The sequence below is a fragment of the Carcharhinus amblyrhynchos genome, chromosome 8 (assembly GCF_965287045.1).
Source record: "Carcharhinus amblyrhynchos chromosome 8, sCarAmb.v2.hapA, whole genome shotgun sequence".
Classification (NCBI taxonomy): domain Eukaryota; kingdom Metazoa; phylum Chordata; class Chondrichthyes; order Carcharhiniformes; family Carcharhinidae; genus Carcharhinus; species Carcharhinus amblyrhynchos.
The window spans coordinates 75,017,113-75,040,791 of NC_137331.1; the positions used below are offsets into that span (position 1 = coordinate 75,017,113).

Consider the following 23,679-nt stretch of genomic DNA (forward strand, 5'->3'; position numbering starts at 1 on the left):
GGGTGGTTCGGCAGTGGGGAAGTGGGACCACCTTGAGGGAAGCTCCTATTTCCATGTCCCCTTCCACAATCATTCCTCTTATGCACCAACAGTGCCTCCATTCTGCTACATATTAACTTAGCAGAAATCTGTGGCATGTTGTAAGGCCACGGTATCTTCATCCTCTTCCTCCTCTGCATTCTCCAGATCTGAAGTTGCGTGATAAACTCTTTTGTCTTCCTCCGCCTGCAGACCTCCCTGCTGCACAATCTTGGGCAGAATGCAGCACATCTCTATATTTGGGAGTCTCACCTTGATGAGTGCTGAAGAGGCTGCCTCGCTAAATATTTTTAAGAAGCGGGTTGATGGGTTTTTGATAAGAGAGGGGATTAAGGGTTATGGGGAGAGGGCGGGAAAGTGGAACTGAGCCACAACAGATCAGCCATGATCTTATTGAATGGCGGGGCAGGCTCGAAGGGCTGGATGGCCTACTCCTGCTCCTATTTCTTATGTTCTTATAATTTCTTATGTATCTCCAGACCTATCTAAGCAACCAAAGTGCATCTTTAATAGTCCAGTGGTTTGCTCTGTGACACACCTGGTGATCATCTGGTTCTGGCAGTAGCGCTTCAGCGTCTCATTGGTCAAATTTCTCATAAGATCATGTTTGAAGGGGGTTTCCTGTCTCTTGCAAACCAGCCTTCTAGTCTGCTTTTAAGAGCACAAGGATGTGGGACTGCTACAGATTGAAGACATTGTGCCAGCTGTTAGGGAACCTGGTGCACTTCTGCATGACTTTCTTAATGTGGTTGATACCAGCTGCACATTTATCAAACATCCTGGTCACTATAGCGATGCTCACATTGGCACATGTGTACAGTTGAAGACATCCTGCATCTGTGGAAATCCAACCAGAGATGCCAGTCAGAGTGCCTGCACTTTCTAGCTTTTGTCATCACAAGGCAAATTTACAAATTGTTAGTCCTAGCAAATCTGCCGAATACATCTATATGGAACCTGCTCAGAGATCCTGGTCATCTCTTCACTGGTTTACTGGAAGAAAGCAGAGGTGAAAAAATTGAAAGCATTGCTTAGATCCAACGATGAGCAGACCATCCTGCGGAAGGATTTGAGCTGTCATCACCTGATGAAACAACCTCAACCCGAGGAAGTAACACTTTTCCAAGAGATCAAGGAAGATGAGCCTCAGTAGTGCCTCCTGTAATATCATCCACGTCTCTCCTGGGCACCTTTCCCCTGTTCAAGCACTGATCTCACCACAGCCTTTTGTTTGCTGCTATGGTGGTGATGGTCTTCCTCTTCCGACGTGCTGTCAAACACATCCAATATAGCTCCCATCCTGATCTTGTCTCACCTCCCAGGCTTCATCCACACAAGAATCCCCTGATAGGTCTTTGCCAGAGGGAGCTGAGACACTAGCTGCAAAAAGTGAACTTGTATTCAAAATGGGATAATGACAAGTTTAACTAATAACACACATTGCTGCTCAAACTCACCTGCATTTCCCAAACCCCGGAAACCTGTGGTGCAGATGTTAAAAGAATTGAAATAGACGTAATGAACATCTCCCAAGGATGTTAAATATGGCAATTTTGCAGCAATTAAATTTTCATGTGCAATGTTCTTGTTGGCATCAAAACATAAGAGTGTGGGATTCTCTGGCCACACTTACCCCAAAACCATAGCATCCCGCCAGAGGTCAATGGACCTTTGCGTGGTCTGCCTCCCCACTCCCTATGCTACCCGTGGTGTACGGGACAGAAGAAATCCCCCCAGAATCTGTACAGTGCAGAAGAAGCCATTTGGCCCAGCGAGTCTGCCCAACTCTCAACAGAGTATCTTATCCAGGCTCTCTCCCCCGCCTTCTCCCTGTAACCCCACACATCTATCATGGCTAATTCATCTAATCTACAAATCTTGGGACACAAAAGGGCAATTTACCATGGGCAGTGTACCTAATCTGAACATCTTTGGACTGTCGGAGGAAACCGGAGCACCTGGAGGAGACCCACACAGGCACGGGGTGAATGTGCAAACTCCACACAGACAGTCACCCAAGGCTGGAACTGAACTTGGGTCCCTGACACTGTGAGGCAGCAGTGCTAACCACCGTGCCGCCTCTTGCATGCTCCCATTGAACTCAGAGTGGGTGGTTTGAACTCCCATTGTAATCATAAAACGAAATGTAACTCTCTACCACAGTGATGCACAACCTAGGCTAGTGAGTGGGCTGCATGAGTAGTCTTCCTATCTCAGTGGGCTGCAAGATTGAAATCAGGCCTGTTCACATGACTTTATGAATAAGATTAAAGACATTTAATACATGCCAAATACTTCATAACAAGTTATAGAAATGCTTAATCATTTATATATTAATAGAACTGTCATCAACTTCAAATGGTAAAAATAATATAAATATTTACACTTTGATACAGAGGAAGAGCATGGCTCTCGCAGTTCGTGTTGTTTGCAATCAGCATGCATATCATTTCACTTGCCCTTTATTACATGCACATCACTTCAGTCATACCAGTAGGGAAAAAACTATGTGAATGGAAATCAGTGGAATGTGGTAACCCTGTGCATTGGCAACAATCAACAAAACGTCTTGTGGGCCACACTCAGAACAGAACCCAAGTGGGCATCAGGTGGCCCCCAGCTCACAGGTTGTCCACCACTGCTCTACCCACTGAAAACTCTCACCTCTTTTTGGATGTTAAATCTGGCCTCCTCCGCCCCATCATTTACACAGAACTCACCAGAAAAAGTAGTTAGTGCTTGTCCTTTCCAGTATGAATAATCTTTAATGGCATCATAAATCTTAATTAAAACTAAAAAACCTCTTTGCCACCAAGAGTGAAGTTTAACAAGTGTGCAGTCTAAATGCTTCAGATTTTGTTTATTGACTATTTTAAGAAAGCGAAAAATGCAAATAAAAATTGTTTTTATTTTTCTCTCACTCCTATTTTTCTTTCCCTCCATTTTGCTTTCTGTACCTAATTTCTGGAGTTAAATATTCCAGCTCACACTCCTAGTACACATTCTGCGCTGCTCATTCACCATTCTCCAATCTGCTTGATTAAGTAGATGTGCAGTTGCTTGGTCTGTTTGCACACATCTCAGATGCTCTGTAGAGCAGTGATTCCTAATTACCTCCGAAGTGCACTGCAAAAAAAGATTCAAAATGATTCAAAACTCACATAATTAAACTAAAACTAATCTTCATCTTCAGCTCTGTGTTTGGTATCTCCAAGACCTGATGAATCTTTGGCCTTCTGTGCATGTGCCAGCTGGGAAAGAGCTGCATATGCAGCATGGTTTAAATTTATTATGTTGGTCAGGCCATGCATACAGCACTTGGAGTGAAGACAAAGGTTCCATGCACCAGCACAGAAAGCTAAACCTCAAAAAGGGCGCAAAACCTATGGGGGAAGTGGGAGACGATGTGGACATGCCGGCGTTGGACTGGGGTAAACACAGTAAGAAATCTCACAACACCAGGTTAAAGTCCAACAGGTTTATTTGGTGGCTAGTGGCGTTTGCTAGTGGTGTTGTGAGACTTCATACTGTGGAAGTGAGAGAGACAAGGAGAGGTAAATATAAACAGGTGAGATGACAAGGAGAAGTTAAAACGATGATACTAGTAAGGGAAGAAAATAGGAGGTGTGTCTCCAAAATGTTTTGTAGCGTAGAGGTGTGCTGTGACATATGAAATGTTGGGAATCACTGCACGTTTTAGTTGGTTCGACGGCAGAAACTTCTAGTGCAAAATTGCGTGGCTGAGGGACTAGAGCAGGGAGCAGGGGTTCCGGTTCCTGGAGCATTGGGACCTCTTTAGGGGCAGGTGTGACCTGTTCAGTCAGGACGGGTGGCGCTTGAATCCCAGGGGGACCAATATCTTGGCGGGAAGATTGGCTAGGGCTACTGGGGGGGGCTTTAAACTAGAAAAGTTGGGGGGAGGGAATAGAGATGAGGAGCGAGGAGGTTAGCTCTCAGGTAGAGAAGGACTGTAGGCAGTATGAGAGAGAGGTTAGATGGGTAATGGAGAAGGGAAGTGCCCAGACCGAGGGTCTGAGGTGTGTCTATTTTAACGCCAGGAGTGTAGTGAACAAAATAGATGAGCTTAGGGCGTGGATTGCTGTTTGGAATGTGGTGTGGTGGCCATTACAGAGACTTGGATGTCTCAGGGACAGGACTGGGTACTTCTGGTGCCGGGATTCAGATGCTTCAGGAAGGACAGGGAGGGGGGCAAAAGAGGTGGCGGAGTGGCACTGTTGATCAGGGACAGCATCATGGCTGCAGAGAAGGTGGATGCCGTGGAGGGACTGTCTACAGAGTCTCTGTGGGTGGAAGTTAGGAACAACAAAGGGTTGATAACTTTGCTGGGTGTTTTCTATAGGCCCCCCAATAATGACAGGGAAGTTGAGGTGCAGATAGGGAAACTGATCCTAGAGAGATGTAGTAATAACAGAGTTGTCATGATGAGAGACTTTAATTTCCCAAACATCAACTGGAATATCCCTAGGGTAAGGGGTTTGGATGGGGAGGAGTTTGTTAGGTGTGTTCAGGAGGGTTTCCTGACACAGCACGTGGTTAAGCCTACGAGAGGAGAGGCTGTACTTGACCTGGTGCTGGCTAATGAACCAGGACAGGTGTGGGATCTCTCGGTGGGAGAGCATCTCGGGGATGGAGATCATAATTCTATCTCCTTCACGATAGCATTGGAAAGAGATAGGATCAGGCAGGGTAGGAAGGTGTTTGTCTGGAGTAAGAGGAAATATGAAGACATCAGGCAGACAATTGGACGAGTAAACTGCAAGGATGTGTTCTTGGGGAAAAGTACTGAAGGAAGGCGGCAGATTTTCAAGGAATGTTTGACTGGAGCTCTGCACGACAACATTCCGATGAGACAAGGAGGTTTTGGTAGATCATGGGAGCCATGGTGCACGAAGGTTGTGGTGAACCTGGTCAGGAAGAAAAGAAAGGCGTATTAAAGGTTCAGAGAGCTAAGAGTTGTTAAGGATCTAGAGGAGTATAAGGCTTGTAGAAAAGAGCTTAAAAAGGAAATTAGGAGAGCCAGAAGGGGACATGAGAAGGCCTTGGCGGGTAAGATTAAGGAGAATCCCAAGGCGTTCTACAAATATGTGAAGAGTAAAAGGATGAAAAGAGAAGGGGTAGGACCTATAAAAGGTGAAGGGAGAAAAGCCTGTGTGGAACCAGAAGAAATGGCAGAGGTGCTTAATGAATACTTTGCCTCGGTATTCACGGTGGAAAGTGATCAGGGAGGTTGTACTACAGGTTTGCGGTGGACTGAAAAGATTGAGTATGTGGATGTTAAGAAAGAGGATGTGTTGGAACTTTTAAATTCTATCAAGATAGATAAGTCGCTGGGACTGGATGGGATGTACCCCAGGTTACTGTGGGAGGTGAGGGAAGTGATTGCAGAGCACCTGACGATGATCTTTGCATCGTTGATGGAGACGAGAGAGGTTCTGGAGGATTGGAGGATTGCGATGTGGTTCCTATTTTCAAGAAAGGGAACAAGGATAGCCCAGGAAATTACTGACCGGTGAGTCTGACCTCAGTGGTTGGTAAGTTGATGGAGAGGATTCTGAGGGACAAAATTTATGAGCATTTAGAGAATGATCAGGAGTAGTCAGCAAGGCTCTGTCAAGGGCAGGTCGTGCCTTACGAGCCTAGTTGAGTTCTTTGAAACTGTGATTGAACACATTGACGAAGGAAGAGCGGTGGATGTGGTTTACATAGACGTCAGCAAGGCGTTTGATAAGGTCCCCCATGCAAGACTTCTTGAGAAGGTGAGAGCGCATGGGATCCAAGGGGCTTTGGCCTTGTGGATCCAGAACTGGCTTGCCTGCAGAAGGCAGAGAATGGTTGTGGATGGGTCTTTTTCTGCATGGAGGTCAGTCACCAGTAGAGTGCCCCAGGGATCTGTTCTAGGACCCTTGCTGTTTGTCATTTTCATAAATGACCTGGATGAGGAAGTGGAGGGATGGGTTAGTAAGTTCGCCAATGATATGAAGGTTGGTGGTGTTGTGGATAGTCTGGAGGGATGTCAGAAGTTGCAGCGTGACATAGATAGGATGCAAGACTGGGCGGAGAAGTGGCCAATGGACTTCAACGCGGACAAATGTGTAGTGGTCCATTTTGGCAGGACCAACGGGATGCAGGAGTACAATATCAAGGGTAGGAGTCTTAGCTGTTGAAGAGCAGAAGGATCTTGGGGTCCGGGTCATAGGACTCTTAAATCGGCCTCGCAGGTGGAGGATGTGGCCAAGAAGGCGTATGGTGTACTGGCCTTCATTAATCGAGGGATTGAGTTTAGGGGTCGGGAGGTAATTCTGCAACTTTATAAGACCTTTGCCAGACCCCACTTGGAGCACTGTGCACAGTTCTGGTCGCCTCACTACAGGAAGGATGTGGAAGCTATTGAGAGGGTGCAGAGGAGATTTACAAGGATGTTGCCTGGATTGGGAGGCATGCCTTATGAAGATAGGCTGAGGGAGCTAGGTCTCTTCTCCCTGGAGAGACGAAGGTTGAGAGGCGACCTGATAGAGGTTTATAAAATGTTGAGAGGAATAGATAGGGTGGATTCTCGGAAGCTATTTCCCAGGGTTGAAATGGTTGCTACAAGAGGACACAGGTTTAAGGTGCTGGGAAGCAAGTACAGAGGAGATGTTAGGGATACGTTTTTCACTCAGAGGGTGGTGAGTGAGTGGAATCAGCTGCCATCTGTGGTGGTAGAGGCGAACTCGCTGGGCTCTTTTAAAAGACTTCTGGATGAGTATATGGGATCTAATGGCATTGGGAGTTACAAATAGTTCTATGGCTTGGTAGGTATAGATGTGATCGGCGCAACTTGTGGGCCGAAGGGCCTGTTGGTGCTGTAGTGTTCTATGTTCTATGTTAAAATCTCATTAAAAACTCTTTGGGCTAATGCAAGTATAGTCCATTTATTTACGATTGTGGAATCTAGTTCATTAAAGTCATCATTATGAATTTTTGAATCAGAAGCTCCAATTATTTAACACTAACCAGCTAAAACCACATTACCTTTTACAGAGCATCTGGAACCTGGCCCATTAAGATCAAATGCCACTTCTGATCAATTAATTACTCTGCATGTAACATCATCTTCATACACTTAAATGCCCACTTGAACTGGTATCTGTTCCACTGTCTTTGAATTTTATTTTTAAGAATGTAATCTCAATTCACCATCATTTAAACTAAACATTTATGTCCTTCTTTGCTTTGTGCAATGGATGAATGGCTGCACAGACTTCAGATCTTCCACGTAACTAGTTCACATAAATATGTCAGCAGCATTAATTTCACTTTTACAATGCCTTCTTAAATCATTCATTCACACATTTTTGATTCTTATTTACAATCTACACTGCCTTTATTAAGCATTATAGGGACACCAAGTGGCAGATAATATGTACTCCATGAAATGTCCTTTCGACAATCTATAATAATAGCAATCGGTGTTTCGCTGTCTGAACTGTTTTGATTGATTAGTTTAAAGACCATGTCTGTCAGTGGGTTTATTCAGTTGCCACATGTGGAGGCACATGGGGGTATACAGAGGATTGGAGCTTGCGATGCATGTGCAACTACCAGAGGTTGGTGATAGTGGAGTGGGTTTGGAAGAGAACTAAAATGTGGGAAGGTAATGGGAGCCCAACAATAAAGTTACCCTCGCTGGAGAGATTGCTTCCATGAAGGATGGGATGGGATTAATCAGAGGGATTAGAGTGGCATGAGAAGGATAGGGATGGAATGCGGGGCATAGAAGGAATGGAATAGGATGGGGATGGCATGAGAGTTATAACAGGGAAGAACAGAATGGCATGGGATGAAGGGATGGTGTGGGATGGGCCACATGGGCAAATTCAAAGAGCTGATGGAATTGGTTAAATGTGACAAAATGACAGTGACATTATTTGATACAGTTTGTTATTTAAAAGCTTTTTGAAGATTCATTAGATTTGCAGGAAAAAGTTTTAGTAACACTGTCAGTTGATTTAAGTATTTTTATCAGTACTAGTTCTATAGACACAGCGGACGATAAATGTGTATATCCTCCAGAATTTCTTAGAATCTTAGAATTCATACAGTGCAGAAAATATCCCACCCATATCCTATTCCTGTAACCCTATGTTTTACCCTGCTAATTTCCCTGACAGTAAGGGATGATACTACACTGTCTAACTCCACTGGGCAAACCACTGTACAAAAATAGACTCAAGGAAGGAGCAGTTATAATGTTGTTTACAACAAAGCTTAAATATTAAACAAGGACTTTGTCATGGAACAAATTAGATAGGTAGGAAGCTGTTTTCTTCTATGATAATTATTGCAGGCAGATTTGAAGAAAATGGAGTTTTTATTTCAAGAATTAGATGTAAGTCTGCTTTTCAACAAAGGAAAAAGAGTTTCTGAATTCAACTTTCACATTCAAAGTTCTAAACAAGTCACCAAGGCACTTGACAGTATTTATGTTTTTATTCCTTGGCCTGTTTTACACATCAGCAGCATTATGTAGCTTTTGCCAGAGTAAGAAGTTTTGATTCCACTGAAGTCTGCTGAAAGAATGATTAGAAATCCTGTATTGAAAAGAATACTATTGCAATAAAGATATAGTGGATGGAACTTTCTGGCCATGTTCACCACAAAATCCTGCCCAAAGTGACTGGGCCTTTCCATGGTCCGTCCCTCACCCGCTATGATTCCCGTGGGAACGGGAAAATCCACCCCACTAATTTGACGGCAAATATTTTGAGAGTGTCTGCTAGCAATAAGATATTCTTCTAAAGCAATTTGTCCTTCTGATTTTTTTGGTCAAAATTAAGAGGGCTTTTGCTCTAATTATTGGAATAGTTCCCAATACAATATCAATTCAAATTAATGGATATGCTGCGTTATAAATTATTTTAATCCTTTTCTTTCTATGCTCTGAGATCAATATGTTGACATGTACATTGGTATGTGTACCTTTACAATGTGTTTCGGAGCGAATCATTGATTCTTAATAAAATAGTTCCATTTTGTCAAACACCTAAATGTTTTCACAGTAAATTTAAACATGTTGGTGTCTTGAGAATGTCACTGAGTTAGAAATGTGTGGTGATGATTTTCTTGTTTCCCCTTTTCTGTTTAAACAGTAATTCATAAGTTCCCTTGATGATTAGGTCCAGGAATTACCCAGATGTTGAGCAATACAGACCAAGAACATTCTATGTTCAATCCCTGGTCTATATTGATTTTACTGATTTCAGGAGACAGTAATTGGACTCTGTCCCTGACTTTACAAGGGGCTAAACATATCAGCCAAAGTTCCTACTCTTAGTAAGTGTTCATTGATCTCTGCTGGAGAGTAAATGCGTGCCGGCATCAGGCTAGAACTAGACAGAGCTCAGACCTAATGTGTTCCATGGTCAGGTAACCTGCGAAAGGTTTGTTATCTTTGACCATGAAGAGTAGACACTTTGAGAAACCTATTGAAGGGCTACTAGCTCCTGTGAAGTTTTATTCCAACTGGAGAAAAGGTATGAAGATTGGGGGTGAGGGTTAGTGATGGATGTAATTATGTTGCTATGACATGAAATGACACCTCAATGGGAATTACTGCATTTAAGCATTTCAATGGTTTATTTGGTATTGCATATTTACTTTCAGGTATTAGCCATGGCTCAGTCGTTGCAGGTGTTATTGGCGCAAAGAAACCTCAATACGATATCTGGGGTAAAACTGTAAACTTAGCAAGCCGCATGGATAGCACAGGCATTAGTGGCAAAATTCAAGTGCCTGAAGATACATATCTTATCCTGAAGGACAAAGGATTTGCCTTTGAGTACAGAGGCGAAATATATGTCAAAGGGATAAGTGAACAAGAAGGGAAGATCAAAACATACTTTCTTCTGGGAAGAGTTCAGCCAAATCCACTTATAATGCAACCAAGAAAGCTAACTGGTCAATACTCATTGGCTGCTGTTGTTCTCGGACTTGTACAGAGTTTAAACAGACAAAAACAAAAACAAATTCTGAATGAAAACAACAACTCTGGCATAATTAAGGGACACTACAACAGAAGGACATTACTTACTTCCAATGTACCTGAAGCAGTGGCACAGGTCGAAGGCTCAGAAAAAACTGAAATGCCATAATTACGTTTTAATTGTTGAAATTTTGTATTTCTTTTATATATATATATATAAATAAAAAGGTTTACTTTTTTAAAACTGGTCTGGTAGTCTAAATTGTGCATTATTTACATCATTGGGAAACCAATGTACAGAAATTAAGTCTGGATATCTTGTTCAATACTCAATAAGAATACTTAGCCGTAGTAATATCACAGATGGGTTAATGCATTTCACTTTTATGCTCACAAAATGCTGATGAAAAATTTTTTTGCAAGTTTTGCTATTAAAATGTTATATTGTTTATGGAACGCGTTAAAAAATGAGTTATTCTGATCTGAATTTTCTTTAGCTCTGGAATCATACAGCGCAGAAGGAGGCCATTCAGACCACTGGCCATAATCCCACCCACATAACCCCATACATTTACCTTAGCTAATCCCTCAGAAACTACGGGGCAATTTAGCATGGCCAGTCCACCTAACCCATACATCTTTGGGCTGTGGGAGGAAACCGGAGCACCCAGAGGAAACCCATGCAGACACGAGGAGAATGTGCAAATTCCACACAATTGTGCATGGTCTATTCATTCAGATGTGCTAGTCTTGTAATTGTTGTTTGAATGCCCTTGTACCAGTGCTCATCAAAATCTCTCTGGTTCACTAAATTGTTTTAAGGAAGGAAATCTGCTGTTTTTATCTGGTCTGGCCTATATGTGACTCCAGACCCACAGCAACGTTGTTGATACTTAACTGCCCTCTTAGCTGGCGTATACCACTTAGCTGAATAAGTCGAATGGAATACAGCAGTTGAAGAAGGTGCCTTCTTCATTAGGAATGGGTAGCAACTGTTAGCCTTGCCAATGAAGCCCACATCTCATGAAAAAAATTTTAAAAATCATGTTGCTTCCCCGTCTGCTAGTTTTAAGGAAAGGAATAGTCTGCATAGATGTAGTGTCTTTCATGACTTCAGGCCTTTCCAAGGTGCTGTACAACTATGAAGTATTTTTGAAATGTGTTAACTATTATAGGAAATGCAGCAGCCAATTAGTACACAGCAAGACTGTACAAATAGTAATGGGATAATGCATTACTATGTCAAGCCTTCACCAGGTAGATCCTAATAAAATAAGGCAGGATTCATGATGTCAATCCTGCTGTAATAGAATGATCTGGACATCAACGAAGAGATTACAGGAGGTTGGCCATGAGGCAAACATCAATTAATTGTCTGGCGCTGTGTTCAGGCAACAAAACATATGTATGGCAGAAGTCAGAGCATAGAAGGCAACATGTAGGGATTGTCAGTTCTTTTCCCTCTCCATGTCACCTGGTCTATCATCTCAAACAAAATAGAAACAATTACACTGGGAGAGATTTGGTTTTAAAAAATCAGTCAAAACAGAGTACTTCAGTTAACAGATTATCATCACCTTTTTTAAGAGTGTATACTGCATGCTTGCTTTTTGGAACAGTTGGATTACAAAGCCCTTGTGAAGCTGTCCTCCCTCCTCTTTCGGTAACAGTTTTGCTTGTCAATGGTTTCAAATCTGAAATCTATTTTCAAAAGATTGCATGTTTGTTTTGTTAATGTTGCATTTATTTCGCACCATGTGGCAAACATGGTGGCCTGAACTCCCACCACAGGCTTAACGGACACAAAATCCTATTGGATAAAACTGCCCTAGTGATTACCAATCCATGATTTTATTGTCTTAGCTTAAAAATTTCTGCATGAGCTGAATCAATTTTATTTTTGCCTTAGAATAGTCTGGTGAAATGTATGCAAATTGATGTAACAAAGCTAGAGGAGTGCATCCTTGTTGAGGACACTGTGATGGATGGGATAGATTTTTAAGCAAGGTATCAAAAGGCAAGCCAAGAAAACTCAAAAATGCAACAGAAAGCCTGGGAACTTGTTCAGGACCTACCTTTCTAGTAGTTTCTTGGGGCAGTGGGGAAGAGAAGCAGGGATAGTCTAGGGTGGAAACTCCTTCTACCTGAAACATAGACCCTGATGTTGGGTGGCAATGAGAGAAGAGCAATCTACATACTGTCAATTCCTGCTTCCCCAACCTCCATAGGTCTTGGTGTAGGATGATTAAGGTAATTAAAAGTATATACAATCAATTCTCTTTCTGAGGGTGTCAGAGGGGACAATAGATTGTTTCCCAGATAACCACACCACCTGAGTGGCAAAGACACCAGAAATTCCAGTCAAGCTGGGGTCTGACGGATGCTTGAGATGAGTCTGTAGCAGCCCAGGTATTCACCCCATTCAGACTAATTCAGTTCCCCCCTCTAGTCCCCAAATGATCTGCAAAAGAATCAGCACTGAAAGACTGTGATGTCTGGCATTTGCAAGCATCATAAAAGGTGCATTGTAATTATGCATGTGAAGTGCTGCTCTGAAACCTACAACTGTCTTTCTGTGTACAGACTGCACAGGAGTGCTACAAATTATGTTCTACAGCAACAGGTAACATACAATTCTTTCACTGAATTTTTATTGAATGAGTCAATTGTCACACAGAAAAATACACTTACCTGACTAATGTGATTCTGGGAATGATAATTTCTCCCCTAGCAAATTACTGCACCGACAGCCAAGCATCATTTTTTGCTGAAAAAATTACAGTTTTTATTTAAGCTTTTCATCTTATGCTCATCAGGCCATTTTTTAGGAATACCAATGTTAGGGGAAACAACAAATTTATACTACATGAGAAGAGACTGTTGATTGGTTGATAAGTGGCCTTTGATTAATAAAATGTGTTGCCATGGAAAATGCACCAGTTAATGGTGACTGACAGTTAGCTTCCAAGTGTTGTTTGAAATTTAAGCCAGGCAGTTTGACTCTGTTTGGTCCTGGGCATTACCCTGAGGAATGAACCAGTGAGTAGCTGTCAGTCATTTGGTTAATTAAAATAGGTGCAATGTGTGTCCATGTTCTTTCTGTCCACAAATAAGAGGACCCTGCATATTAATATGTAGCTTCCAGTATATGACTGACACTGTTAAATTGGTTATCAGCATAATTCTTAGCAGACTGAGGACTATTTGGCAAATGTTGCCCAATCTTGAAATGACATCTGATATTGGACATTGTTTTGAGTTTTGCACGTATGGGCTGGTTGGCTATGGGCTGCACCTTGCCTGTTGCGAACAGCAGAAGGGACAATCTGTCAGTCCTTGGGATGTTTGGCCAACATACCTAACAACACACTTATTTATATACCACATTACTCATTTGTGTGATAGGCAGAACATTTTTTTGGCTTGATGCTGCATCCTGTTAGTGACGGATGCCACACATGTTCATGCTGCACTGCAGCAGCATGAAGCAGTCACCTTCTCCTGCTGCTCAAGTGTTTTGTAGATACCTTTCCTTTCAGGGTAATCTGAGGTAGACTGGACATTTTTCAGTGCTAAAAGTGACAATGTTAGGCCTGTTAATGACTGCACAATATACAACACCAAATGATCTGATCAGGATAACCATCTTCCCACTGCTGTTTTTGATGCCGTTTATTTCAGCATAGATCTTGCATAGTGAGCAAATGACCTTGGCCCTATTTATGTAGTTGCTGATAAGGCTAATCTTAAAGTGCATACGATTGTAAACAAAATAAGTGACAATTGTTTGCTATTTCATTCCTCAGGGACCTTGACCAGTCAGAGTCAAACTGCCTAGTTTAAACTTTACATAATGCTTGGCAGTTAATGTCAGTCACCATCAACTGGTACATCCTCCCTGGCAATGTCCCTACCAATCAGAGTCCACTTGCCAACCAATCAGCATCCCTTTCTCACACTATATATATTTGTTGTTTCCTTTGACATTGGTATTCTTGTAAACTGTCCTTATATGTGCAAGATGCAAAGCTTTGATTAAAATAAAGTCCATTTTTCAGCAATATTCAAGTTCCCTACTGCTAAATGACTATTGTTTACTATTTTTTCTAATCGAACAGAACCATTGGTCAGTGTACTTGCTCAAGGGTTGGAGAGGGTGGTGGTGAATCAGGCTAACAGTCTGTCCATATAGTCTTCAAAGTGGAAATAAAAATGATCTGCAAATATAAAAGACAGAGAAGGAAATGGATTGCCTCACATGTCACTGTGGGCATGGAAGAGACGAAAGCATCAGAGTGTGCTTTGGGTATTTAATGCATCAGAATTAGCTTCCATTCTTACCACCCTTTGGGATCCTGTGATTTTAATGAATTTTTGGCATTTGTTTTTCAAATCTATGTGTGTTTGTGGAGGGGAGGGGGAGGGGGGGTTGCAGTGGACCTAGTGACGGGGGGGTGGGGGAGAAGGTGCCACAGTGAATGAGTGTGTCATTGTGTTGTTGTGGGAGAGAGTGAGCGTGTGGGGGGAGGCAGAGGTGAAGAGAGTATGAGTGTGTTTGTATGTGGTGGAGGAGAGAATGAATATGTGTTTGAGTTGGGAGAGTGTGTGCTTGTATTGTTGAAGGGGGGAGTTAGTGTGTGTTGTGGGGGGGAGAGAGAAAGAGTGTGTGTGTGTGTGTTGGTATGGGGGGCATGATGTGTGTGTGTGTGTGTGTGTGTGTGTGTATATATGTTTGTTGGGGGGAAGAGAGTGTGTGTGTTGGTATGGGGGGTGAAGAGAGAGAGTGTGTGTGTATGTGTTGGTACGGGGGTGAAGTGTGTGTGTGTGTGTGCCTGGCTCGCTCCCAGTCTCAGAGTGCTGAGTCACTCACTGAGTGTAAGCGAGGGTATGTATGTGGTGGCTGCAAATCCTACACATACCCTCGCTTAATCTCAGTGAGTGAGTGTGAGTGACTCAGCACTCTGAGACTGGGAGTGAGCCAGGCACACACACACACACACACACGTCCTCATATAGTCCAATGGTCATTATTATTAATTACTTTTAATCAATTTATTACTTTGACATTGCTTTTATTTTTGCTCAGCCAGTTTTCTTTTCCTCATACTCAACTATTTTTAAAATTTATGCACTGTTCTAAAATCTGCTCATTGGCAGGGCAAAAAGTGAGAAAAAAATGCAATGTGCCTCCCCCATGCAAAAAGATTGGGCAAGCGTGCCCTATCTATAAACCATTTTATTAAATAAATAACTTCAGATTTTGTGAAATATTTATATTTCCTTCTCAGTGTTATACATTGTAAATATAAAAAGCTAGTAAGTACTTGAGTAAGAACAAATGTGTTATGTGTAAGTATTCCAGTTGCCACATCTCACAGCTGTACTAGAGGCTGAAGTATTGTGAGGAGAGGCAATTAAGTTTGATTTCATTTTTGAATCAGACAGCATGGAAAATTAAATGTAAAAAGCCTTTATGAACCGCAAGTGTGATTATTAACAACACCTAGGAGCTAAAAAGCAACAAGAACTTATGGCAATCAGTCTGCACCCTTATCACACCACAAGCAGCAGCAGGTAAAGAACATAGCTATGAAAATTGGCATAATGTCAATCAACCTCTGATTACCATCATCTGGCCAGGAACCAGGACAACTACTGCAATTTCAAAACTTTCCTGTTAACCATTAACTACAAACATTAAGGCTCTATTGTTCCAATTCTCTGTCTGCTGTGCAGTATCACAGGCACTCACTAGAAAATCCAGTCCCAACTTCATGTGCCGCAGTTGTGTGGAAAATTATTTCCTGACAGACAGTTTGGAATCAAAAAATGAGGCTGTGCTGTTGAGATGCATAAATCTTGTTTAAATAATTCAAAACAGGCCTCAGGCTGAACAATCTGACATTGAGTGAAGTTCAACTCAACATGCACCTTGCCTGTGTTTGGGCCTGCTCCAGGCCCAATCTTACCACACCAGAGATATTTGCTTTGTAGAAGCCCTCTGCAAGAGTTTGTTTTGGGATAATTGTCATCAATGAAGCTGAGATCATTAACCTTATTCCAGGATCCACTCAGACCTATAAGTGGCTCACACAGTTTTAACACCAGCCCTCCTTGTAGAAAAATTATAGCTTTAGTTTCTGGGAAAAAAATCTTACTTAAACCAGAAATTTCTGAGGCAATTGCAGGGATTGACTGCTAGAAGATCCTCCCACAGTCTTCACTCTGGAATTTAAAGTGTAAACAGGGCAGATTCCAGCAGAACCTCCAGAACAATGACAACTTATTGTTATGAACAGCTTTAATGTAATTAAACATTCCAAGGTGCTTCACAGGAACATTACACAGAATCCCTACAGTGCAGAAGGAGGCCATTCAGTCCATCAAGTCTGCACCGACAACAATCCCACCCGGGCCCTATCCCCGTAATCCCACATATTTACCCCACTAATCCCTCTAACCAACACATCCCTGGACACTAAGGGGCAATTTAGCATGACTAATCAACGTAACCCACGCATCTTTGGACTGTGGGAGGAAACCAGAGCACCCAGAACAAACCTGAGCAGACACAGGGAGAATGTACAGACACGGGGAGAACATGCAAACTCTACACAGACAGTGACCCAAGCCGGGAATTGAACCAAGATCTCTGGAGCTGTGAGGCAGCAGTGCTAACCACTGTGCCACCGTGCTGCCCATTATGACACTGAACCACACTCAGAAGGCAAAAAAAAACACAGTAAAACGGGGAAATAAGAATATTGGTCTGAACTGGTTTTGTATACTTTAAAATAAAACACCAATAAAGCAAGGAAATAGAATACTGGTCTGAACTGTTTTTTCCTTCTGGGCATAAGGAGATATTAGGTCAGTTGACCAAAAACTTGGTTAAAGAAAAAGATTGGCTTCAGGTCTTAAAGTAGGAAAGTGAGATAGAGAGATAGAGAGGAATATTGAGGGAATTTCAGAGTTTAGGGCCTATGACAGGTGATGATGCAGTCACCAAAAGCAGAACGATTAAAATTGGGGTTGCTGAAGAGGACGGAATTAAAAGATCATACAATGCAGGGAGTTGTGTGGTTAGAGAAGATTAAACACATAGGAAAGAGTGAGGCCATGGAGGGATTTTCAAACTAGAGGTGGAATTTAGTGAGGATGGTGGGAAGTCTCACTTTGGTAATCCAGCTCTGGGAACCTGAAGGGAATTAAGCTCCTCATTGGCAGTGGAAACCCTGCATTCAGGGCCCCTGGTTTCCTTGGAGACATTTCACTTCAGGGCGTTTTAAGAGGATGGCAGTTTGAAAGAATGCTCCACGTGGATAGGGAGATAAGTTTCCAGAACAGCTATTAGACTTGCGGGAAAGGCTTGACTTCAGCTTGGCTATATCAACTGTGAGTTGGAGGTGCCAAGTGCACTGGTCATCTCTCTAACCCTCACCCTTCAGTTCTTCAGCACCGTACCTGCGACCACGTGGCCTAGGGGACAGAAAACTATGTTGGAACTATTGCCGGTTAGCAGAGGGGCTTTTGGGCCAGACTACTTCTGCACAAAGGCAGATTGGATTAACAAGAGCAGTCTCCTTGGCCTGGAGCTTTCCAAGGTAGAGGAATAGCAAGATTTCAAGAAGGCCGAGTGCCTGCTGATAGACTGTACCCAGGATCAAAGACCTTCCCAAAATTTTGCCTCATTTCCATTCTCCCAATACACCAATATAACTTATAGAGGAGACATTTTGGGGGACACATTGAATTACATATCCATTTTTTAAATCTGCACCAGGAAGCATTTTCTCTATTTTACCAAATCTCTTTATTTTGGCTGTGTTAGTTCTGCACTGTAGCAGCATGGCTTGTGGTATTGCTGATCATAGAAGCCCTACAGTGGAGAAGGAAGCCATTCGGCCCATCGAGTCTGCACCGACCACGAAGCCACTCAGGCCCTATCCCCATAACCCCATGCACTTACCCTAGCTAGTCCCCCTGACACTAAAGGTCAATTTAGCATGGCCAATCCACCTAACCTGCACATCTTTGGATTGTGGGAGGAAACAGGAGCACCTGGAGGAAACCCATGTAGACATGGGGATAAGGTGCAAACTCCACATAGACAGTGGCCAAAGCCGGAAATCAAACCCAGGTCCCTGGCGCTGTGAGGCAGGAGGGCTAACCACTGTGCCAGAGTGATTTAATTCTCTTCCTTTCCTTTGGTTATGCCATTGTACTCCAGCACATTTCCATTCAGACAATACAAGTGTATTGAATATTGAATAATTCCCCAAGAAGAGCAAAAATCCCAACCCTGTGGACTAATGGCCAAATTGAGGCCAGCAGCTCTCCTTCCCCAGCAGCACCGCTGGCAGCGTTGGCTGCCGCTGGTGATTCTCTTCAGCTTTTACCAGGCTCCCTGGAGAAAGGAAGTCAGATCAGGGTTGGGGTTTTAGGGAGGTGTTTGGCAGAGAGATGGGGAGTAGGATTGGAGGAAAGTGCTGTGGGTGCTCTTAGAAGGCCCCCTACCTTCTTAATGCTAAAGCCCCTCGATCAGGCAATGAGGGCCTCCCACTGGCCAATGGTTGAACACCAACAGCAGCAGGAAGAGACCTTAAATGGAGATTAATTAGCCTTTTAATGGCCTTCAATTTTCTGCAGAAAGGCTGCCAGTAAACCCCCTGCCTCAGATGAAATTGGAAGGATATAGGAAGGCAATGGGATCGCCACCCCACACTCTCATAATCTCTCCTAGAACTCACCTCCAAGGAAAGTGTGGAGAGTGGGAGGTATAGGTATTAAGTTCCACCCAAAGATCTGAATTTTAAAATCAAGATGTTGTTTGACCAGGACCCAATGTAGATCAGTGCACACAGGAGTGGGTTAGGTTGATTGGCCATGCTAAATTGACTTTAGTGTCAGGGGGATTAGCAGGTAAATGTGTGGGATTTGGGGAATGGGATGGGATGTGGTCAGTACATATTCAATGGGCCAAATGGCCTCCTTCTGTACTGTAGGGATTCTATGATTCTAGTGAACTACATGATGCCGTAACGAGATGCAGAAGCAGTCAATGGAGGGACCACGTCGAGTGAATTCCACCTGCATTATTACGTGGGGCACAAGACAGGTTTGGTCATGAGTTCCTGGAATTTGGGTTCAGGCCTGACAGGAAGTGTTGACTGGAAATTCTGGAGCTCGCAGTGGGGCAATGAGTCTGGAGCCTGGAAAGGTTAAAGGGTGGCAGAGGGAAAGCCAGGCGCAGGGTTAGAGATCTCAAGCTACTGCCGCTGCACATCTCTGAGTCAATGTACAGCAGCAACAGCAGTAACTCTCCACTACAGCCCTCTGACTGTAAAAGAATACAGACCTTACAATTCCATGCACATAGCCTTCCGATTAATAGGCATTTCAGGGTCTTTCAAGATCATGGTTCCCAGGACCTGAAGCAGCATCAAAATCCATAAACATCTGCTAACTGTACATTAATTCCTTGGTTGTGATGGTCTGCTGCTGTGAAGCACAGTCCGGTGTTTGTATTCCTTGCTGACAGCTTTACATAGAATTGGCAGCACAGAAACAGGCCATCAGACCGCCTCATCTATGTTGGTGTTTATGTTCCACACAAGCATCCTCCCATCCTCCTTGATCATTCTATCAGGGTAACTTTCAGCTTCTTTCTTCTTTGTGTCTCCATAAAGTTCCTTGAATATATCTATACTAGGATTATAGAATGGTTACAGCACAGAGGAGGCCATTCAGCACATTGTCTCGGTGTCAGTTCTCTGCAACAGCAATTGCACTAATCCCACTTCCCTACCTTTTTCTTGTAATTCTGTGATTTCTCTTCAGATAATTATCCAGCTCCCTTTTGAAAACCACAATTGAATGCATCTCCACAACGCACTTAGCCAATGCATTCCAAATCCAAATTATCTGCTGCTTGAAGACGTTTTTCCTCCTATTGATCCTGGTTCTATTGTTAACCACCTTAGGGTTTTTGACCTTCTGCAGAGGGGTGCAGTTTCTCGCCATTTACTCTATTCAGACCCTTCATGCAGTAGCATATGTAGGGGGATTTGGCTCATTGATGGTAACAATCAGAACATGAGGGGACATCTAACAAATTCTTTCCCTTCTCAAAGGAGAAAAGTACCAACTTCACCAATCTATCTACATGACGAAAGTCTCTGATCCTCAGAACAGTTCTCATAAATCTTTTCTGCGCTCTTTCCAAAACCTTCAATCTCTCTTGTTGAGACTGGGCCAGTTTTTTTAAGGCTCATAATTTACTTGCTTTTGTACTTTGTCTCTTTTTATAAAACCCAGGGCTCAGGATGATTTATTAACTGCTTTCTCAACCTGCCATATCATTTCAATGATTTGTGCACGCATCCAACCAGGACTCTCTGCTTCGGCATTTCCTTTAGAATTGTACCCTTTATTTAATGTCACCTCTCCTCATTCTTCTGAGCAAATTGTATCACTGCATATTTCTCCACATTAAACTTCATCTGCTCATTCTACCAGCCTGTCTGTATCCTCTTTAAAAAGACAATGTTGTCAAGGAGAATACTGAGATACAGGCTAGTATAATAGACAGGATTAAGGTTCATAAGGAGGAGGTGTTAACAATTCTGGAAAGTATGAATATAGGTAAATCCCCTGGGCCAGATGGGAATTATCCTAGGATTCCCTGGGAGGTTAGGGAGGAGATTGCAGAATCTTTGGCTTTGATCTTTAGGTCATCATTGTCTACAGGAATAGTGTCAGAAGACTGGAGGATAGCAAATGTTGTCCCTTTGTTCAAGAAGGGGAGTAGAGACAACCCTGGTAATTATAGATCAGTAAGCCTTATTTCTGTTGTGGGCAAAGTTTTGGAAAGGATTCTAAGAGATAGGATTTTTAAGCACCTAGAAAGGAATAATTTGATTAGGGATAGTCAACTTGGTTTTGTGAAGGGTAGGTCATGCCTCACAAACCTTACTGAGTTCTTTGAGAAGGTGGCCAAAGAGGTGAATGAGGGTAAAGCAGTTGATGTGGTGTATATGCATTTTAGTAAAGCATTTGATAAGGTTCCCCGCGGTAAGCTATTGCAGAAGATATGAAGACATGGGATTGAAGGTGATTTAGCATTTTGGATCAAAAATTGGCTAGCTGTAAGAAGACAGAGCGTGGTGGTTGATGGGAAGTATTCATCCTGGAGTTCAGTTACTAGTGGTGTACCGCAAGGATCTGTTTTGGGGTCACTGCTGTCTGTTAATTTTATAAATGACCTGGATGAGGGCATAGAAGGATGGGTTAGTAAGTTTGCAGATGATACTAAAGTTGGTGGAGTTGTGGACAGTGCAGAAGAATGTTGCAGGTCCCAGAGGGACACAGATAAGCTGCAGAGCTGGGCTGAGAGGTGGCAAATGGAGTTTAATGTGGAAAAGTGTGAAGTGATTCACTTTAGAAGGAGTAACAGGAATATAGAGTACTGGACTAATGGTAAGACACTTGGTAGTGTGGATGAGCAGAAAGATCTCAGTGTCCATGTGCATAGATCACTGAAAGTTGGCACCCAGATTGACAGAGTTGTTCAGAAGGCGTATGGTGTGTTAGCCTTTATTGGTAGAGGGCTTGAGTTTCAGAGCCATGAGGTCATGTTGTAGTACAAAACTCTGGTGCGGCCGTACTTGGAGTCTTGCCTACAGTTCTGGTTGCCGCATTATAGGAAGGATATGGAAGCATTGGAAAGGGTGCAGAGGAGATTTGCCAGGATGTTGCCTGGTATGGTGGGAAGGTGTTATGAGGAACGGCTGAAGGACTTGAGGCTGTTTTCGTTAGACAGAAGAAGGTTAAGAGGTGACTTAATAGAGGCATATAAGATGATCAGAGGATTAGATAGGGTGGACAGTGAAAGCCTTTTTCTTTGGACAGAGATGGCTAGCATAAAGGACATAGCTTTAAACTGAGGGGTGATTGAGGATATAGGACAGATATCAGAGTTAGGTTCTTTACTCAGAGAGTAGAAAGGGCGTAGAATGCCTTGCCTGGAACAGTAGTGGGCTCGCCAATATTGAGGGCATTTAAATAGTCATTGGATAAACATATGGATGAATTTGGAATAGCGCAGGTTAGATGGGCTTTAGACTGGTCTCATAGGTTGGCGCAACATCAAGGGTGGAAGGGCATGTACTGCGCTGTAATGTTCTATGCTCTATGCTCTTGAAGTCTTTCATTAACCTCCTCATATTTGACAATACTTCCAAGTCTTGTGTCATCTTCATATTTAGAATTTGTGTCCTATATGCCCATCTCTAGGTTATTAATATAAATCAAGAAAAGCGGTTATCCCTCCACATACCACCTCTAGTCAGACATAAAGTTTTCTGTAATTCATGTTTTTAAAAAGGCTTGAATTAAATAACTCAACTGTTGCATAATGAAATTTTCACTGTGCTGGACTGTTGATTCAAAACACCACACTGATGAAATAAAATGACTACTGGCACTAATATTTTTCACTCAACTGTTTAATATATAGGAAAACAATGTAATAGTAGATTTAGAAATGATGCAGCCAACACGTTTTCTTAAAGCTCCATCACCTCAAAATTTGAAACTACGCCCTTGACCTTAAGAATAGAGAGGGCAAAATGTGAGCGATCAGCCAGAAGTGCATTGGAGTAATCGAGTCTGGAGTTAACAAAGTCGAGGGTTCAACAGTTTCTATTCTGGCCAAAATTTACCTTTCTGCTCCATCCAACAGAATTTTGGGGACTTTTTTTTACTTCTTATACTTTAGAACAGGGACAGGAATGGTTGTTGGCAGTTCCAGGGTATAGATTTTTTAGTAAGAGTAGAAAACAGTAAAGAGGTAGAGGAGTAGCACTGTTAATCAAGGATAGTTTAACGGCTGCTGAAAGGTATTTTGAGGGTGACCTGCCTACTGAGGTAATATGGGGTGAAGTTAGAAATAGGAAAGGATCGGTCACATTGTAGGAGTTTTCTATAGGCCTCCAAATAGTAACAGAGATGTGGAGGAGGAAATGGCAAAGCAGATTATGGATTACTGTGGAGGTCACAGGGTAGTTATCATGGGTGACTTGAACTTTCCAAATATTGATTAGAACCTTTATAGGTCGAATAGTTCAGATGGGGCAGTTTTTGTACAGTGTGTGCAGGAGGGTTTCCTGACACAATATGTGGATAAGCCGACAAGAGGTGGGGCCACATTGGACTTGGTACTGGGAAATGAACCAGGCCAAGTGTTAGATTTATTTGTGGGAGAGCACTTTGGAAATAGTGACCAAATTCGGTGTCCTTCATTATTGCAATGGAGAGGGATAGGGTCACACAACAGGGCAAGGTTTATGATTGGGGTACAGGTAATTATGATGTGATTAGCAAGAATTAGGGAGCATAAGATAGGAGCAGAAACTGCCAGGTCTGGGCACAAACGAAAAGTGGAGCTTTTTCAAGGAACAAATACTGCGTGTCCTTGATAGATATGTCCCTGGCTGGCAGGGAGGAAAGGCCAAGTGAGGGAACCATGGTTCACAAAGGAGGTTGAATGTCTTGTTAAGAGGAAAAAGGAAGCGTATGTAAGGATGGAAAAACAAGGTTCAGTTGGGTCGCTTGAGTGTTACAAGGTAGCTAGGATTGAGTTAAGGAAAAGGCTTAGG

At 42.7% G+C, this 23,679-nt stretch overlaps 1 protein-coding gene across 3 annotated transcripts in view; it reads left to right on the forward strand.

Annotated features, from left to right (window-relative positions):
* Positions 1–10,190, forward strand: part of adcy8 (adenylate cyclase 8 (brain)) — a 97,016-nt gene extending 86,826 nt beyond the window's left edge. For all 3 annotated transcript variants that reach the window (XM_080194279.1, XM_080194281.1, XM_080194280.1), the window contains one exon: positions 9,703–10,190. In XM_080194279.1, coding sequence (XP_080050405.1) covers positions 9,703–10,190 — 488 coding nt within the window. The remainder of the gene's footprint in view (positions 1–9,702) is intronic.
* Positions 10,191–23,679: the final 13,489 nt, after the last annotated feature.